Here is a 19,415-nt window from a genome sequence, read left to right on the forward strand (position 1 = left end):
GCCTTTTACGTACAAACTGAATACGCGTGAAATTTTGATAGAGATCGGAGCATCGTCTTGAATATTTTGGCACATCAAGCTGGATTTGACTTTGATCTTCCTTGACAACATGGCCCTTGTTTTACTGAGCCTGTCTGTTCCAACAGTCGGTTCAAGTGTTGAAAGGAAACGCGATATAACGACACCCCGAACTTCAATCAAGTTTTAAAAATCTCATGAAAAATTCAGTGTCCTTGATATAAAATTTAAACGTTTGTGGCTTTGTTATCTAGTCGCATCGTGAGCTTATCGGAAGACTGTTTTTGGTCATTTCAAAGGTCAATGCAATCTGACCTTTATACACTTCTTTTAAATGCTCTTTCGAATCCCTTCGCTGGTGCCCCTTTACTTTTATGCAAATGAAATTAGCATATTCACAAACAAAAGTGCTATGTTTTCCATTGAATAAACGTAACCTCAGCTTGCTACGTTTATTTCTTCACTAAAATTTGCCAGAATATCGGACATTTTGCTGTCATAACTTTTGTTTACGTCGGTAATTTATTATTTCAGTTCATGTCAGTGGTTCGGTGAGCAAGGTTTTCTCAATGGGATTCACAATTTGAACACCCACCTCCAATATGTGTAAATCGCCGCAACTTAACAGAGCGCCCTCATTTGTCAGGAAAAGCACTGGAAATTGTGTTTTAAAAAGTTGCACTTTTCAATGAAAAAATATGATCCTAGGCAAAATTCTAAAAAGATGAATGCACATCTCATGACTTTGATGTTTATCGTCCCGTTTTAGTAACAAATTTTAAAATTGTCAACCTCAGTTGACCAATTCCCAAGTTTGGTTTTTCATCATCAGACTCTTTAACCTTCTTTTCACTTTCTAACTTCCCCCATCCTGGCAACGCATGCACCCCGAGCATTTTCCAGTACTGGGCCGATCTGCTGCTAGCGCTGTCTCTCAACTTTGGAAGAGCTTATCACGATAAACAGTATCTTGTGTAAGAATGGCCAATGCGGGCGATTCACAATAGCGCGCCTCCAAGAGTTTGAACGCATTGGCCAATCACAATGCCCGAAATCTGTCAACTCAGTGTGCGTTTGAAAAGGTCAACAGATTTTGAGCATTGTAATTGGCCAACGCGTTGCAAACTCTAGGAGTGAATCGCCCGTATTGTAATATAGCTGGTACCCAACACTTTATTCGAAGGCATTGTGCACTCCAGAGTACCAGCTAGATTGACCTATAAATTGCGCACGTGGATGCCGCCTCGACCTTTTCATGTGTGGCCGCGCATGAGAGGTGAGTTGAAGGATGTTGACCGGTGAAAAAGTGGTCTTGAAATCCACTATCATCCGACACATTTAGGAAATAAGTAGACGAGTAGTGTGTCCCTTACTTTCTTTAAACCTTCAGCTCAGGTCTGAAGCTTACTTTGAGACTTTTTGCGATTATTTATTCAGCTAAAATTTAATGTTTCTGGGTTCTCACATACATGTACTTGTATGCATTAAATTCGAAGATTGAAACTTGGTTCTATGTAGTTACAAAGCTAACGCGTTAAATGATGCTAATGTTCTAGCCGTAAATGTTTGAGTATGGAATGTCCTGTCAATTTGTGCTTTAGATTGTTAATTTTGTTGAGAATTGGGAAGAAATTGTATTCAGTCATGGTAGCATTGTAATCTTGACTCCGATCCTGCCCAAACGTTTGAAACAATGCATCGATAAATCGGTGCATGTCGATACATTTATTCATTAGACGATCAGACGACATATCAATATGATTTTTTTTATATCGGCATGTTAAAAAAAACACGCCTGTTGCATGAAAAGTGTAAAATTGAAAACGCGTCAAGTTTAACACATCATGTTTAACAATAATATGGTTCAAGTTTCACCATGGAGCGGTAACCTACCTTAGTTTAGGTGACGCATCACCAATCAATCAAGTCCGATTGCCGTGTTCGTATCAAGTTACAGTGTGACCAGATCACAAACATGACAAACTTTTCTGCACACACGTCATGTAAAATATTTACAGTGTTTTAGTACAACATGGCCAGTGCATAAGGGTGCTGGGAATGAGTGAAGCCACGGTACGGTCAAACTAATCACTGTCAACATGCGACGGACCATCGACACACCATCTGCATAGCATCAACACCTCCAAAACACGTTAAAACCAAAAGAAACGGTACTCAACCGTAAAGTGTTCGCCAATTGGATATTTTGGGCAGTTGGGACCATTCTCGTAATCTTGAGGTCAGAGGTTGTTCAATTTCTTGCACTCGCGTCTGGGCAAAGGGGCAACTCTCCCATTAATTATTCCCACAAAGCAAAATCACCCCCCAAAAAACTGATTTTTCTGAAGTCTAATTGCGGCCATTTTTCAAGTGGCAACCCTCAACTTTCTTGGACATTCAGGACCATTTTTCAACCGTAGTTTTTAGCCATTCTGCTCTCTTATGAAAGCTCAAAGACCCTGGGAGTTGATCCTGGCAAGGATTTACACAATCTCATCATTTTGGGGGCAAAACAATCTCCTCGTTCAAAAGATACTGTGGGGGCACTTTGAATGCTATTGAGCTGGCCAGAAATTTTCACTTGAACTATTGGTCTGCACCCCTAGAGATAATTTTTTTTGTTTCATGTGAAAAAACTCAATTTTGAAAATTGATTTGTGACTTCCAACTACGGGGAAAGTCTTTCAGCCCAAGTATTGGACTGCTATGCCTCGTTTGTCAATTAAACTTGTATTTTTGAGGAGTTGATACTCTGTTGACGTTACTATTGTGTGTTGATGGTGTATTGACGGCATATGATGAGAATTGCCATGGTATGCACATGAACTTTCCGTCAAATGTAAATAAAAAAGGTCATTTCTTAAATTCAACATATAAAAATTCAAATCTAAATCGAAATTAAGTTAATTCCTAAAACAACTACGCCTATCAATTGTATGAATTTCATAAATTTGATAAAATAAAATTAAAATTCCCCGCCGTTGCTGGGAAATTTGCACGAGCTCTGAGCTCATGGTGTGGCTGAGGTTGATAATAACTTTTGTCTTAAACAATGTAGGGTGTATGACTGAACCAAGCAGGAGATGCAAAACGTATACGAGTCTTCAACCCGAAAGGCTGACTTTCCAAAGGTTTGTGCCCAATTTGATCTCGTGATCTTGTGATTCTGTGAGCAGTCTGCAGCACTATGATGACACTCAGATAGGGACACATGAAATCCCATGATTATAGAAATCTTTTTACAGTGGATCGATAGGTCTGATGTGCTGCTTGACCTGTCAAAAAGAAACTTGAGTTGAAACCATCAGCATGGAAACAAGTGTTGCAAAGCAGTCACTGACACGTAGCAATTTTGCCTCTCTCCATCTTCTTGCAGGTTTCACAGTTACACAATGTCACTAATGTTGGACGCCTCAAGGTCATCTTTTTGGACAGGTAAGAGTCCTGTTTTGAACATGACTTGACCCCACTCAGACTGGGCTTTTCAGGAGTATGCTTTCACTGGGGGAGGGGCTCCCACAGTGTGCACAGGTTTAGAAGCAAACCAGAAGCATGAAGTGGTAGTCACCATAGCTTTTAGTCGCGACGGTGAAGACAACTCTTCAGATACTTGGACAGTCCGATATTAATGTCAACAGTAATCAGGGTGTGAAGGACTAGGTCAGATTTCTTGACTGGTTAAGTGTCCATCTTGACTTTAAAGCCCATGAGGGAACTTCGCATGTTACAGGTGACACTAAGATTTCTGTTCTGCTTTATTTACAGAGTTAACTTGGTTGGATTTGAGTTGATGATGAAGTGCATATGATGAATCAATTTCTTTTCAGTCGTGGCCAATGTCATGACAATGAAGACATCATAAAATGTAGCGACGATGCGGTCTGATGCACCAAATAAACATCAATAGAATTTTATTGCAAGCATATCTGCAGACGACGAATTGAAGTAAGATTTTATCACTTTCTCTCTTTCAACAGTTTCCATCTTGACCTAGAATGGAGGTGATCACTGGAATGTTTTCACAGTCGTAGGTGAGATTAAACTTTCAGTTTCCCACGTAATGTTTCAAGGATGCTTGGTGCATTTCAAACTCTAGCAAGTCCAAGATAACCCAGTTTCCAGAACATATGCCCCAAGCGAGCGTTTCCACTACAGTTCATCATGTAACTTACTCGAGTGAAATCTTGAAGGCTGAAGAAAAACCATCCAAAAGCACATAGGTTCTTGGCTATTGAGGGGTGTTCGTGATGATTCAAGTCGCTCATAGTCGGGACATTGATGAAAATCAGCGACACTAGGGCGGTCTGATACACTCCCTTGAAATGTCTAATAGCTGTAAAGTGTTAATCATCTACATGGCTTTGAAATATATTTAATAGCACCTCTGAGAAGAGGCTTAAGTTTTTGAGAAAGATTGATCTAGTAATGAAATGCCGGTCCATCCAACCTCATTCAAGTTTACTGAGTGTATCGTTTGCTCCAAGCCTTTTATAGTATTAAAATCCTGGTTTTTATGTCTGTCCTTTACAGTTGACTGTATCAAATGGATTCATCGTGCCTGTAAGTATCTTCTTTTTGTCGGTTTTCCCGACATTCACAACCCAGTCGTGAATCGTTTGGCAATATCAAATGAGGGTGTCTGTGTGTTGAGGATGACAGTTTATTTGCTACTCTTGACTGCTAGGTTGATGACGTGGCATTCCACCAAGATCGCTGAGGCACACAAACACAAGATTTCAACTGCTAAACGTTGGACTAAACAAAAATTCATTTCTTTTATCCACCTTTTGTTTTTCCCTACTATAACCACTGTTCTGCGAAAAGGCAGATTCTCTTAGCTTTTTTTGGGGGGGGGGAATTGAGCATGTGTGGCCAAATGTCAACCCCTTAACATAGATTTTGCATTTCTTTCAGGTTTAAGTTTGTGCCGAGCCGCGTGGTTCCATCCAAATGCTGCAGTTTGAAAAAGGTCTGTAGTTGTTGTGGCTCACATTCTTGACTTTTCATTTGAGGGGTGTAAGAATTATTTTCCAAGTGTGTGCCAGGTAATAACATTCACTCGTGGGGTAGTGATGATCTCTGGAGATCTTAGCTTTAAAACATTGATGATAAGTTTGCTACTAGACGGACTGAACCCTGTGAGAAATAAAGAACCTATTTCCTGTTTTCAATTGATACTAAAATTTGTGGTTTTCAAGTTGAAAGTATTGATAGTTCACAGGACAATCCGAAGTATGTAAGTGAAGTGTCACATACCCAATTTCAGTGCTCGTAGACGGTGATTTCCATCTGTATTTCTTGTTTCTTCAGAACTGTCTTTTCTTTTGATCTAGATGGCAGTTCCAGGAGGAAACCTCCTCGCTGGCAGTGAATTTCTCCCAAGGTACGTTCATTCAAGATCACCTCTACCTGACTTGCATGTGTTAGTGTGGTGTAGGGTGTTTTCTTTGTCAAACCAAGTTGACAGACCTCAATTTTGGTCATTCCTCCATGGAAGTGATGACTGCATAGTTCAGCTGATCACACTTGATGATCTCAGAGTTGTTTAGTCTTTCGCTCCTATCTGATCTGTGGGGGGAAATTCTCTGATCCAGTTCTGCCGTCTGAAAGAACGACAACTGCATGTCCTGTGCCCCTGTGCCATCTTGAGGGGATCTGTGTTCTGGTGAATCTAGTTTTGTAAAAACTGTACCTGTCTTTTTTTGTTGCAGAGGTGTTAACAAGTATGGAGGAAGGGATGTGTAAGTACCACACTTGCAATCAGCGTCATTTCCTGTGGTGACAAGTACATCTTTTTAAAATAACTTTGAAGTTTGTTAGCCTTGATGTTACTTTACATGCTTTGTGTAAAGGATTTTTAAGTTAATCATCGACTCGTTGAGGAATTCTATGTACAACTCCTGTGGCAAGTTGGAAGCCGAAAAAACCACGTCACTATTTCAGTTGATGAAATGAGTGATCCCACAATACGGCTAAGATAGGACGGATGGCCTAAGTGCTGGTAAAGTGCTGGTTATCACTTACTCCATGCTGAAAGCCACCAACACACTCATTCACTCTCCCCAGAAATCTCTTTTCTAGCCTGTATTGCTTCTGTAGGTGCCAACTTATCTCGGCAAGAAATTTCCTTGTTTCAGTGTTAAAAGAAACACTGCACAAGTCCGAAATGATTAAGACTTCATTTGGATTTGTTTTGATTATCACAGGTTTTGCAATCAGGACCGGAACTTGGGAATCAAAGGTTGGTTGAGGATTAATTCTGTAACTTGACTCCTGACCGTCTCTCAGTCTCATTTGCAAGTATCTTCCTACTTGGCAAAAGCCGAAATGCCTCCAGTTTTAACCAGTTCCTTTGACAGGTTTACTGTCAAGTCTGTCACCCAGTTGTGTGAGAACATTATATTATGCAAAGTTGCCAAGCCGCATTGCCACAACCTAGTTTCTGTCCATGGAACGGAGTGTTGCCGAATGCAGGCTGAGATTGAAATAGATGGTCTAATGAAGCGGCAAGGTTGTAACTCATCAGCTATGCCGTGCCGAAAACCACCAACACTTACCGTCTGTACCAGATGAAACGGTGTGTCCAATCGAGTACATTGTACTTAAGATCTCTCAATCCTTTCTCGTACAGATTGCCTGGCTTTTTCTCGCCTTGTATTGGTAACACCGTTGGAAAAACTGTTCTGCTGGTAGTGCCTAAGTCACTTGGTAAGCATTTCTCCATTTTATATTGCAGAAAAGCTTCTCAGATAAATTTTGTAGTGTGCATCTGTTGCCCATGTGATGAGACACACAATAAACCAGTCCTGCTACTGAAGACAGTGATGTGTTGTGTTTTCTGACGGGCTTCAGTTTTCTGCTGCATATGGGGGCCTTCTCTTTGAAGAGGTGTTTCAGAAAGTTTGTGACACTTTCGTTTTGACTTTTACCCATTTTGACTTGACCTTCATTGAATACTTGCCCAGGTAACCAAGCGCCATGTTTGAGAGCCGTCAATGTACAAGGCATAAGTAACAGTAGATGGGTAAGTTGGATTCCTTAACGTGATGGATCATTGTAGAGCTGAGCACGCATCTCCTGCTTGCTGTTTTTTTTATATAAGCTTGACCAAACAGTACCCTTCTGAAAGGGAGACAGTTGAAGACTTAATGGTACCCTGAACTGTGATATTGAGAGGATGCTGTAAGGATGAATGCATGTATTATCAGATGTTTCAATGAAGAGATTGTGGTCTTGTTCCACTGAATGGCGTCCGTTTCCTGGAGATTTTAATACTTCGTAAAATTAAGTAAACAGTCGTGACAAATTTTTCTTTTACATTTACAGTCTTTCCAAGATGTGGTCTCCGTAATCTTCTGACATCAGATACCTCACTCAGGTACGTTTCCTCACACTTCATAATATTGAGACTTATTTCGAATGAACTTGATCTTGTAAAGGTGGGTTGTTATTACCTGCATGTTGTACAAGGATGACAAGATTGAATGCCCCAGGCTGAAAGCCCATGACTGATTATTCAACAGTCAGTACATATGCTGAGTACTCGACATGTAGGACAGTGGTAGTACTATCGCATGGCTAAGTTCTATTGCACAACAACTTGATACGTGTATAGTTTGTCCAATCTTGCAGGCAGTTTGGAGCTCCTGCTGACTTTATGGACGGCCCACAACAATGTCGCGGCAAAAAGGCAAACGTGAGTACTGTAAAGAATTTCATCCATGTAGAGGGAAGAAGTTTTGAAACTTAAAGAATGGGTGTTTTGTTGTAAAGTAGATGCTTAAAGTCTTCTCGTCTTTCCTTGCTATGTGGTTCAGAAATGATATTGAGAGACCGTGAAATTCTGACAGTGATTTGGTGAAACAAAATTTCCTGTGGCTTGCATTGCATTCATGATCCAAGGAGTTTGCCACTCTAAGTGACTCATTGAGAGCAGCAACCAAAGCCTATTGATTTATCTGTTTATTGGGTGCAAAAGTAATTAACCACTACCAGCCGGGGACTCCGGGATCTCCGGGATCGGAGCCGTATGGTTTATATGTGTGGCCGGGGTCTCCGAACTCGGACAAAGGAAACAAGGCCCTGTAACAAAAGACCGTACTCCGAACAAAAGACCAGGCTGCTGGGCATGACCGGCATTTTTCGCTCTCAAAAGTGGTGATAATCCAGCGTTATTTTGGGTTTGGGGTATTTAGAGCAAGCGGATTACCACCGGGGACAAAAGCTCTCCACCACCGCAGCGATGAGCCACACAGCACCGCTGCATGCTAATCTGGCCCCTATTGAAAAGAGGTCGGCAGTGCACTGAGCCAGGTTCATGAACAAAAGACAGCTGTATAACACCGCACAATCTGGGCTCTGTTTACAAGGCTGCAGGCCTGGCTGAAATATTCGGGTGTCAATGAAGGTCACCCGTCAACTTAGAGTAGTGCCTGAAGATTACTCCGTGCAGCTATAAACGACTGTTAAATGGAATGATGAATTGTTGAAGGATTTTGAAAACGGAAAAAATGATAGTCATGCCGGCCCAGCATCCTCAACGTTGAAAAATGCCCCGGTCCGAAGTGGTTAACCTAAAGGCCAAGAAAATCCTGATCTTCCCCAAATGTTCACAGTCCTTCATTTCGGTACTTTTATGATGTTTTTATGTGGAGATGTATTGCTTTGTAAGAATTTAATCAGGAGTATTTTTGAGTAGATGTGGTTTGGTGTGGCAGCTCCAGTACAGTTTTTGAGTGCAGACTTAGAATGTTTAATTTCGGAATTGAATTTAACGGAATGTTTATTCCGTTTTATTTGCGATTTGTTACTCAAACGCCAGGTTTTTGATCTTAAAGCTCATAATTCCTGTAATATCTGCAGGCAGGAAATTATGTTGAATTGTTTTAGATGCTGTACCAATGATGAACTATTGATTTTGCCAATCGGAGTGTCTCGATGAGAGCAACAACCAAAGCCCGTAAATTAATCCATTCAACCCTTTCTGAGGTACAAGCAAGAAGCAATTCAATGTCTGACATTGCTGGAAGTTTGGTTTTAAGAACTTGGCTCCGAGTTCAAAAGCTTTCAATTCGTCTTTTGCTTTAGGGTCTTTTTGAGGCAAACATCCCACATCTTGAGCGACGTAGTTTACCTCCACGTAAGTACTCTTCAATCTTGTTTTTATTTTTCAATATTTAAAAGTGGCTCTGGTCTGTGTTCTCAAACGAGAGCAATTTGTTTCTGATCTTCCATTGTTCACATCATTGTCCAACATCTAGCATGTTTCAAGTAGGAATCTTGCGTGAGATGCGCGGAAAGAAGGAAACGAGTGGTAGTCTGAAGATGATGAATTTTAAAACAAGTGGGAATCTTACTGAATTACCGTGAGGAGCTTTTGAACTTGGCTTACTGATTCAGACTGCAATGATAATTGGGCGAAATGTATTGGGAATGAATAGATTTGGCCTTGACAAACCACTTTGACAAGGGATTACCGATTTCATTTTTGCTCTGCCCAGAATTGTTTTTGTGACGCCGTCCAATATCTGATTTTGTTTGAAGGTACAGCTGAATATTCATGTAGATGGATACTTGGTTTTAGAGAGCAGCCAGCTGAAGGTACTTTTTTTCTTCCTTTAAAATGTTCTTTTAAATTATTTTCAAAAAATTCTATCTTGGTTGCGGTGAAGATTTGGGGAAGTGATGTTAACCATTTTTCTTGAACTCTCTTTCTGAAGAGATCGCTGTTATGGTTGGTTTCTTTGTTGTGAAAATGTGATCTGATCCCCTGCCGAAGTCTTCTCAGACAGAGCAACAAGGCAAAAAAGTTCAAAATCAAGTGAATTTCAGGGACCATTCTTTACTTGGTATCTTCTTGGGGTACAGACCTAAGCAATATTGACGATAGTTATTTGCAGAAAAGTGTAAGTTGCCCCATAATGGCCAGAGGGGGCTCTGAGATTTGCTCATTTCCACCTGTCATGCCTCTTGAAATTCTTTCTTTCTTCCTTCTGCAGTTTCTGCCAAGATCTGGACAGTTGTGCTTCCCCTGAACCGCTTGAAGCGATCGGATCTACATCTTAGCTGTCCGACGAGACAACTTTGTAGTCTGTGACCTTTCCAATACGTGTATAGAGTCTAATGGATTTTAATTGTCTTTCTGTCACTAAATATCTTACTGACATTCACCCCATAGGGACAATCACTTTGATAGCCAATTATTACAGGATTCCAGTACATTTATGTACATACTAGTAGCTAAAAATCCAAGGGATTTCGTTGTAATTGATGTAATAGTTATTTATATCTGTGTAACATTTGTTGAAGTCTTAAAATCTAACATGTGCTTCAGGAAACATGTATTTCAGATTTATACTTGTATCATTTTTAATATGTGACCTGTTACCACAAAATGAGCTGAAAGTCGGAATTTTCAAAAAATGAGATATTGGTATCTTTGAATTCAGCAAGAGAGCTTTCCAACGGTATGTACTTCCCAACATTGTTTAAACATTTCTGAGAAGACACGAATAATGCTATCGTCAAAATTGCTGAGAGAATGACATTTTTAAATATATAATCCTACGAAATATTTGTAATTAAATAGGAGACAGGTTACTCTTTCCAAATATTACAATACCCCAAAATTCACCTCCACTTCAATACGAGTCTTAAACCCTCAAAATAAGAAAGAGTGGAATGCGACTTTACGCTCATCACATTTGAACTGTTTTCGGAGCAGGCTTTCCTGTTTTTAGAGTCTTATTTGCTGAATAAATGTGTCGTGTGGTGAAGAAAGTGAATATTTTGGTGTTCCCAGCTGCTTTGGTGAGTCTTGTACATGTACCATATGTTTTATCATGGGGCTGTGGAAGTGATAGCTTTTCATGTACATGTATTAAAACCAGGCTTAGTTATCGTTTTATCATTTCAAGTTCAGCTATGCAGCAGTTATGAACTCCACTATCTCAAAATTTCTGACTGGACGTTCATCTGACCCATTCAATAAATAGAATGCGGGTTGCGAAGTCCTTGGTTAAAATACAATTTCGGTGCTCAGCTGATATGTTTGTTGGTCGTAACTTGAGGGCGCACTTTCAAAACAACTTGGTCTAGTCACTGACTCATCCAATGAAATGACGTGCGAAGTAATCAGCGGAAATCAGGGATCCTGTGAAGACAAGTACACGTGCTCACATGGGACATGTATACGTAAATCGGGTGGGGGTAAATAAAAAATCGTTCAAAGTTTTTGCGGAGGAAAGGACGGATCATTTGTATGAAAATGGCAGCTGATGTCGAGCAGGAAGAAAAGTCCGAGATCGTCGAGGTTTTTGCGACCAAGAACAGGGGCCGCGGTGTTCGCGTTACGAAAGACGTGAAAGCTGGTACATTATTGCTGACAGAGAAACCGTTCGAGTTTGTTCTTCAGAATACCGAGAGAGGATACTACTGCGATCAGTGTCTCACCAAAAGGTGCGAGAAACTGTTCTAGAATTATTGGTAAATGTTCAAACTTATTTGAGTTGCTGGTAAATGTATCATTGTCCCAGAACAATTTATGATCCGGGATCAGATGATGGTAAATAATTGGTTACAATTTGTAAAATTTATGGGAATCTTATTTAAAATTCTCTTTATCAAATTTTCCCATCATAATATAGCCTAGTTATTTTTAAATTGCTATGCAAACATCAGTTATATTTATTATTTGTTACAATTTGTGGAAAGAGTTTCATATACAGATAACACTAATTTTCCTGTAAAATCTTATAAGAGCCATCAGAAAGTGGTAACATGTCCTCAAAACTTAAATCCAGCTCAGAAAATTCCCAAGAATTACTTAGAAAACACAAGTTTTTTCAGACAAGTCTCATAGGTTTGTGCACATAGGGGCATCAAGTGTCGTCCATATTTTCTGTATGTGGAACTTTTTCCCAATTTGTAACCCAATATGTACACATGAAAGTTTATTGCATTAGTTCTACATTTCTGTGACTTTTCAGGGATGAAATTTTACATAAGTGTTCAGCCTGCAAGTTTGCATATTACTGCAACAAAGATTGTCAGGTGATTATGTTTTACATGAATTTTATCATCATTTCAGAGTCACATTCCTCACCTTCATGGCTTCCTGGAATTCAGTGGCTTTGTAAACTTTATTTATAAACCCATAAGTTCATTTAAAATTTAATAGTTAAGACCTTTAAACTCAGAATTATCATTGTAATTTACTAATTATCTGGCTAAGACAGCATAATTGAACAAATTAAATACATCAGAAAAAGGAAAATACACTGTCCAGGAGCAAAAGCTTTGGAGAAACTTAACAAGAGCCAAAATTTATAATACAATGTAACTTAAAGTCGGAGCAGTACAACAGAAAGCAGTGAAGGCAAAATAGATTATAAAGGAGTGGCTTCATGGCAAAGCCATGATTTATTGATCTGTCACATTGCAATGAGGAAAATAAACAAATCAACCCTTCATTGTCTCACTCTAGAGGGCAGCGTGGACATCTCATAAACTCGAATGTGAGGGGATTAGCCGTGTTACTCCCAATGTCCCTTCAGACCATATCAGACTGATGGGGAGGCTGTGGCGAAAGAGAAAGGTAATGAAACAAAAGAGCCTTATAAATTGCCCATTAACAAGAGACAGTTTAATCGGAGTCTCCATAAACCTCTACTGAATAGATGTAGTCGCTATCAAGTCAATATCTTTTAAAGGAAAATGTTACTTGGACAGAAATTCTCTTGCTGTGTTTCTGTTTAAGAAGCAACAAGCACCTGCACTGAACGGATCATCCACGTTTCCAACCCACATAGACCAGCTCCAGTCAGGTACGTTGGTGAAGGCTCTGTGTAAGTCCAATATTTCAGCATTCAAGATCCTCTTGCTTCATGCTGCTGTACTTGAGTAAAGTTGCTGAAAGTGTGTTGGGAGGGTAAGGTCGTGTTTCACCCCTCGCCTATCACGGACAAGGCCAGTGGGAGAGTTTGAGACGCTGGTGGTAGCAGACATATCGGTCCCTTTCCACAGTACTGCGCACGCTCAGAACTATGTGGTTAAGCACAGAAATGTTACACAGAACCAGCATGTGCGCCGCCACCAAGGGTCTCAAAGTCTGCCATTAAAATGTAACCACTCAAAGTTCCTACCATCTTGGAATTTTACCATCGACCATATTAAACTTCCTCTAGTTTTTGTTGCAAACCTTCCCCAGTTCTCTTACCTGAAAACTAATGGCATGATTTTTTGTTCTCTGCTTTTGTAAAGAAGATAGTGACTAACCTGCAATTATCTTAAACTTCGTAGCTGATTCGAGGGATCTTGGAGAATGAGAGTAACTTAGCTCACATCAGACTGGTCTGAACTTTGAACCTGTCATAAACCTAGATAAGAAAAATATCAGTGTTGACTACAAGAAGCCTACCCAATGATTTTTTGGTGACAGTTCCCACGGACCTGCGAGGAGACACCCAGCTAGAGTTCTCCAGCTGGCTGTACACGCTGCGACGGTTCATGGGTGAGGGGGAAGCCAGCAACATGCTGCCTGCCGAGGTGCTGGAGCTGTTTGGCCGCATGCGATGCAACACCTGCGACATATCGGACGGCGAGCTGCACAGCATTGCCATTGGACTGTATCTCAAGTCAGTGTCTGGTGTAATTTGCATTTGATCATGTGGGTTTGATGTGATTTGCATTTGATCATGTGGATTTGATGTGATTTGCACTTGATCATGTGGATTTGATGTGATTTGCATTTGATCATGTGGATTTGATGTGATTTGCATTTGATCATGTGGGTTTGATGTGATTTGCATTTGATCATGTGGATTTTATGTGATTTGCACTTGGTCATGTTCTAAGGAAGTGTATACGTCATCATCCCTGTTTGTCATTGCCTTAGATTCTCCATGTTCAACCACAGTTGCGATTACAACTGTGTCGCAATCCACAGGGGGACAGCTGTCAATGTCAGGACAACCAGGGACATTCCAGCCAACAAAGAGGTGATTGGCTCTGCATTAACATTCATAGTTTGGTCGTAAATGATTGTATGTAATCATCATAATGATTAGTCCAGCAAGTCTGCTGTTTGGCAACTTCCTCAGATATCTTTAGCTATATCATCGCACAAAACTCGACTCTGTCGACAATTTATTTAACTTCCACCCCCCCACAACAAATGGTATTGTATTCTCTTGTTTCATGCCTTTGCTTACCCAAATTTAATTGATGGTGATCATACATGTATTCTTTTTAGAATGATTTGTGACAGTGGTCCTATTGGAGTATTAGAAGTAAGTCAGCCTCATTTTAATAAGAATTTAAATTTATGCAAAAATAAACTCTGTGTGATATTGTTATCTTACAGTGTTTTGTGAGCTACGTTGACGTCTTGAAACCGACAGCAACAAGAAATAACATTCTTCGAAATGTCTTTCAGTTCATGTGCAAGTGCCCCCTCTGTAGAGATACCAGTCGGGTAGGCCAAAAATCTCTTGTGCGCCCAACAAATAACTTGTGCAAAAGATAAACCTGAAGAAAAATTCCTGCGCTAATTGTTTAAGAGTAATACTTTCATGAATTGCATAACACTTTTATGAAAATATATGCATACCAAGCTTACGCTGGCAAAAAAAAGTTCAAGTTTTTATATTAATTTTCTTGTTATTTTATTGTAGAAACATCATAAATCCATTCGTGCTGTCTTGTTTTATTTAGGACAATCTACGTCATAGTGTGCAGTGTGGAAACCTTGAATGCCAAGAAGCTGTCCTTGTTAATCCAGGTGATGGTCATTCCAAACCATTTATATTCGTAATTAAGAACAAAAAATGGCATTTTGTACTTTTGTAAGGATAACCAAAGTTGTTTGAGTTGAACTAGTCAACTAATACGGCTTGGTGGCGATGTTTTGTGGAGGTAATTTTGAAAAGTGCGGATTCATATCACTGGTGTAAAAAGTTTCAAGCATAATCTGTGAAAATGGTAGACCAATAGTCCTTATCACCTTGCTTCATTCTGCCGTGTCGTCTGCAGATGGGACAGTCAAGAAATGCAGCCTGTGTAACTTTGAGGCATTCCCCCTAGGATTTCCAGACCAGTTAAAGACTGTCGAGCAGCAGTGCATAGCCAAACTGTCAGCAGCTGAGAAGATCATGAGCTTTGGCAATATCCTTAAAAACAAAATCAGTTTCTTTTTCGGGTTATTTTCATTTGTAACATTATTACTGCCAAGAATTTGTAGTTGTAGTTTTCTGTTCCCAGCACAGAAAGTTGGACGAGGCAAAAGTGGTTTTTAGATGGAGTACATCTCTTTAAAAACACTGGATGTTCGACTACGGGTAAGCTGGTTTTCAAGATAATTTTACATTCTTGTTGATTTGAACCAATAGCCCCGTCCCTGCTTAGAAGTGCAGACTCTGATCAGTAGATTGTAATGTAAACCAGGGATCTCAGACAAGATAACTTACTGACAAGTGCAACTGCCACTTTGTTATTTGCCTGCAAAAGTGTGACCTTAACTGTTAGCAATACCACATTGGCAAAAGGTCTTGGAGCTGAGCGAGCAGTGCTTGGCGCTACAAAAGGGCAACCTACACCCCTACCACCACCTGGTAGTGGAAACACTCCACTATGCCATGGATTCTTGCATTCACCTAGAAAAATGGGAACAGGCTTTGGAGTATGGTCGACGTTCCATTGCACATCTGGAGTATGTATAGAAATTCACCATCAAACATGGGAGACTGGCAGTTACTGCATTAACCACTTGCTGCCGGGGTTTCCAGTACCAGACACGTATTCTTTATACGCGTGGCGGGGGTCTCCAAAATCGGACAAAGGGAACTGGGCCTTGTTACAAAAGACCAGGCTGCTGGGCATTACCAACAGTTTTTCACTCTCAATAGTGGAGATAATCCAGCCTTGTTTTGAAACAGTATACCACGGTTTTGGGGATTTAGCACGAGGGGATTACCACCGGGACAAAAGCGCCCCACCACCGCAGCGATGAGCCACACAGTACCGCTGCACGCTAATCTGCCCCTATTGAAAAGAAGTCGGCAGCTTACTGTGCCAGTTTCGCAAAATCTGGGCTGAAATACTCCAGCGTCAGTAGATGTTGTCTGTCAGGTTAGAGTAGAAACCGGACAGTCTTTTGTAAGTGTCCACTGAATGAAGATATGAATTTTTAAAGAATTTTGAAAACAGAAAAAAATGATAATTATCCCGTCCCGGCATCATCAACATTGATAACTGCCAGCGGCGCGAAGTGGTTAATACAAGTCATGACTTGTTTAATTGTACCAATGGGAACAAGTTTAACATGGCTGTGCGTAATTCCTTTTGCATATTCATGCTGTACATCCAACTACACATTACAATTGGCCAAACTGAAAAATGGAGAAGTAGACTTGTCCTTCCCGTTCATGTCCTCTGGGTTTTTCTCAAACTTTGCCCTTGGGAGTTGGTTGGTCAAAGATCAAGACAACAAGGAAATTGGCCTTCCTGCCCACCCCTCAGACCTTATCATTTCTGACAACTTCTCTGCAAAGAACATTAATTGGAAAGTTGGGAGCAGGCTGTTGAGTGTGGTCAAAGTTCCATTGCACATCTGGTATTCCATTTGCATTCATCCTACATTTTGCAGGTTCCATTGCCCTGGTAACAATGCTACCGCAGCCATTCAACTGATGAGGGTGGGAAAGCTCCAGCAATATTTGAAGATGGTTGCAGAGGCAATGAAGAATCTTCACAAGGTATAGGCACTGCACATAAGGTGGCTTAGTAAAACTCATTCACAAACTTGAAGCTGCTAAGAAAAGATTATTTGAAGTGCATTTTGGCTAATCTATTTCTGCTTAGCTGATTTTACTTAACAAATGTGAGCACTTTAGGTACACTTTAGGTATTTTTTTATTTAGCAGGAATGAGAAAATTTGGCATAAAAAGTTTAAGATGTCAGGGCAGTGCGTTCTTTTTCTAATCTGTTTTCCTCTTTCAGGCAGAGAAAATTCTGCTAATAACACATGGTGCAGATCACCCGCTGTGCGTCCAGCTCAAAGAAATGATCGCTGCGTGCACGTTAGAGCGGCGACAGGTAGCACGGCTGGAGTCCATCGAGGAGGCAGAACCAGACCAAGAAACGGAAGAGAAAGAAGGAGCCAGCAAATCAGCAATAGAGCAAAAGGAAGAGAAGGAGCCCAAGGAAGAGACCAAAGAGGACAAGAACAAAGCTACGATCAAAGAAGGAGAGCCAAGCAAGGCTAAAACAGGAGAGAAGGAAGGAAAAACCGAGCCCCCAAAAGAACCAAAAGTTAAATCTGCCACTGCAACTTCTGCAGACAAGACTGATTGAAAAATACATGTTACGTGTTTGCTGCCAATACAAATTCCTCATCTGATATCTTCACCTGGCATGAGACAACTGCCGCTTGAATGCAACAGGGGCCATACCACAAATTCTTGGAAGCATTTCGTTCAATGTGATGGTAAATAATATTGAAAATTAATCTTCGATTTTCACTTGCTTGGCCTGTGTACGGATTGGAAGAGTTTAACGTTGTGGACTTTTTTGACCAAATATACCTCTTAATTAGAATCTTGTTGGTATGAAGTGCTGATTATGTCGTGTCATGGATAAAAATGGTCTCGTGTTGGGGGAAAATGTGGCATTTGTAACGTAATTTTGTTTCACAAGTGTCGTTGGTATTTAGTTCTGCGTGAGTGCAAAACATTTTTTGCCACGACTGAAAGATTGACGTATGTGCGACAGTTACTTTTGCCTTATCCTGCCTTTGCCTGTCTCTTAGCAGTGCAAAACATTTAATTCAACAAACTTGACAAAGCTGTTTCACTGTCTGAGAAATGCCCCCGTAATGTCACTTCTTCCAAAGTGTTTTGTAACAAATGTGACAATTTATTGAATTTTCAGTGCAATGTCTTTAAGCTTGAGCTGAAGATTGTATATAATGTCGAACCAGAAAGTCCAACTAACCGTTACTTGTATTCAAGATCTTGATAATATGACTCGGTGTATTTACCATGTTCGTGCTGAAGGAAATACCAATATCATAGCTAATAATTTGAAATGGAAAAAATTCAAGAGTCAAAAACTTACATTCTGTTGTCTGAAGCAGTAGGTTGGTGCATTAGGGTGATGTAATCGTCAACAGTTTATAGCAGTGCATGTAATTTAACGAAAAGGAACAACCGTAAAATGTATGCACAATCAAACCTCGTTAATAAGAGCACTGTTAATTCAAGATTCTGCTTATAACAAGGAAATTTTTAGTTCCCCATCTGATAATACAAGATTCCTGTCATAACAAGGTAATTTTGAGTTCCCCATCTGATAATACAAGATTCCTGTCATAACAAGGAAATTTTTAGTTCCCCATCTGATAATACAAGGTTCCTGTCATAACAAGGAAATTTTTAGTTCCCCATCTGATAATACAAGGTTCCTGTCATAACAAGGTAATTTTGAGTTCCCCATCTGATAATACAAGGTTCCTGTCATAACAAGGTAATTTTGAGTTCCCCATCTGATAATACAAGGTTCCTGTCATAACAAGGTAATTTTGAGTTCCCCATCTGATAATACAAGGTTCCTGTCATAACAAGGAAATTTTTAGTTCCCCATCTGATAATACAAGGTTCCTGTCATAACAAGGTAATTTAGAGTTCCCCATCTGATAATACAAGGTTCCTGTCATAACAAGGAAATTTTAGTTCCCCATCTGATAATACAAGGTTCCTGCCATAACAAGGTAATTTTGAGTTCCCCATCTGATAATACAAGATTCCTGTCATAACAAGGAAATTTTGAGTTCCCCATCTGATAATACAAGGTTCCTGTCATAACAAGGTAATTTTGAGTTCCCCATCTGATAATACAAGGTTCCTGTCATAACAAGGAAATTTTTAGTTCCCCATCTGATAATACAAGGTTCCTGTCATAACAAGGTAATTTTGAGTTCCCCATCTGATAATACAAGGTTCCTGTCATAACAAGGTAATTTGTCGAGTCCGAACAATCTCTTATTAACCAGGATCGACTGTAGATAATTTTATTTTTAGTTGAAGGTTGATTGTATTTTGAAGTGTGTGTTAATCAAGAATATCTCTTTTTTCTTGAAGGATTTTATCAGAAAATGTGTCATTGAGTCCTTTTGTCAGTGGTAATATGGAGATATTCAGGCAGAAATAAAGTGACACTAGCCCTTAATTCTATAAAGTGTACATAATGTTTGATTTGTCTTCACTTCATAAGTGGCAAAAGTTGCTTCTATGACAGTTTGGATACCGACGGGCTGCGATTTTGCAATTCAAAGGCCGCATTCTAACGCAAAACGCTATATGACCCGATTAAATCATTTTCTGGAGTCACTTGGCCAAGCGCC

The 19,415-nt window shown here is 40.0% G+C and overlaps 2 protein-coding genes and 2 non-coding genes across 9 annotated transcripts; all 4 read left to right on the forward strand.

Annotated features, from left to right (window-relative positions):
• Positions 1–1,213: 1,213 nt before the first annotated feature.
• LOC110976337 (uncharacterized) lies at positions 1,214–10,802 on the forward strand. Of its 3 annotated transcripts, none has more exons than XM_087143250.1 (15): positions 1,214–1,294; positions 3,077–3,149; positions 3,395–3,453; positions 3,996–4,049; positions 4,549–4,578; positions 4,933–4,987; positions 5,352–5,401; positions 5,730–5,759; positions 6,225–6,259; positions 6,650–6,726; positions 6,984–7,042; positions 7,345–7,396; positions 7,651–7,714; positions 9,106–9,157; positions 9,519–9,567. In XM_087143250.1, the coding sequence occupies exons 5-10, from the start codon at positions 4,562–4,564 to the stop codon at positions 6,709–6,711; spliced, it is 249 nt and encodes an 82-aa protein (XP_086999376.1). In that variant the 5' UTR covers positions 1,214–1,294; positions 3,077–3,149; positions 3,395–3,453; positions 3,996–4,049; positions 4,549–4,561; the 3' UTR covers positions 6,712–6,726; positions 6,984–7,042; positions 7,345–7,396; positions 7,651–7,714; positions 9,106–9,157; positions 9,519–9,567. The 3 variants fall into 3 exon arrangements, with proteins under 3 accessions (XP_086999376.1, XP_086999377.1, XP_086999375.1); XM_087143251.1 differs by having other exon boundaries at positions 1,293–1,413; XM_087143249.1 differs by lacking the exons at positions 1,214–1,294; positions 3,077–3,149; positions 3,395–3,453; ... (4 more) ...; positions 5,730–5,759; positions 6,225–6,259 and adding an exon at positions 10,017–10,802 and having other exon boundaries at positions 6,645–6,726; positions 9,562–9,618.
• Positions 4,663–4,739, forward strand: LOC147797504 (small nucleolar RNA SNORD24). Its single transcript, XR_015427284.1, has one exon. It is a non-coding gene; the product is annotated as a small nucleolar RNA SNORD24 (small nucleolar RNA).
• Positions 5,506–5,593, forward strand: LOC147797505 (small nucleolar RNA snR60/Z15/Z230/Z193/J17). Its single transcript, XR_015427286.1, has one exon. It is a non-coding gene; the product is annotated as a small nucleolar RNA snR60/Z15/Z230/Z193/J17 (small nucleolar RNA).
• Positions 10,803–11,123: 321 nt separating the features above from the next.
• Positions 11,124–19,240, forward strand: LOC110976334 (histone-lysine N-methyltransferase SMYD3-like). 4 transcript variants are annotated; one of them, XM_087143247.1, is made up of 13 exons: positions 11,124–11,475; positions 12,006–12,069; positions 12,503–12,613; positions 12,779–12,842; positions 13,457–13,652; positions 13,913–14,015; positions 14,381–14,491; positions 14,731–14,797; positions 15,049–15,180; positions 15,547–15,724; positions 16,661–16,769; positions 17,015–18,717; positions 18,766–19,240. In XM_087143247.1, exons 1-12 carry the CDS (start codon positions 11,279–11,281, stop codon positions 17,366–17,368), a joined length of 1,686 nt encoding a protein of 561 aa, XP_086999373.1. In that variant the 5' UTR covers positions 11,124–11,278; the 3' UTR covers positions 17,369–18,717; positions 18,766–19,240. The 4 variants fall into 4 exon arrangements, with proteins under 4 accessions (XP_086999373.1, XP_086999374.1, XP_086999371.1 ...); XM_087143245.1 differs by having other exon boundaries at positions 11,126–11,475; positions 12,776–12,842; XM_087143246.1 differs by having other exon boundaries at positions 11,128–11,475; positions 12,776–12,842; positions 15,550–15,724.
• Positions 19,241–19,415: the final 175 nt, after the last annotated feature.

This window comes from Acanthaster planci, linkage group LG11 (assembly GCF_054643075.1).
Source record: "Acanthaster planci isolate LZ-2023a linkage group LG11, COTS_SCS, whole genome shotgun sequence".
NCBI lineage: Eukaryota > Metazoa > Echinodermata > Asteroidea > Valvatida > Acanthasteridae > Acanthaster > Acanthaster planci.

Coding starts and splice junctions, on each gene's coding strand:
- LOC110976337 (XM_087143249.1), top strand. Junction 7,397..7,650: donor ACATCAGATACCTCACTCAG/GTACGTTTCCTC, acceptor CCAATCTTGCAG/GCAGTTTGGAGCTCCTGCTG. Junction 9,158..9,561: donor GCGACGTAGTTTACCTCCAC/GTAAGTACTCTT, acceptor TTTTGTTTGAAG/GTACAGCTGAATATTCATGT.
- LOC110976334 (XM_087143245.1), top strand. CDS start 11,279: ATGAAAATGGCAGCTGATGTCGAGCAGGAAGAAAAGTCCGAGATCGTC. Junction 12,614..12,775: donor GGCTGTGGCGAAAGAGAAAG/GTAATGAAACAA, acceptor TTTCTGTTTAAG/AAGCAACAAGCACCTGCACT. Junction 13,653..13,912: donor GCCATTGGACTGTATCTCAA/GTCAGTGTCTGG, acceptor TCATTGCCTTAG/ATTCTCCATGTTCAACCACA.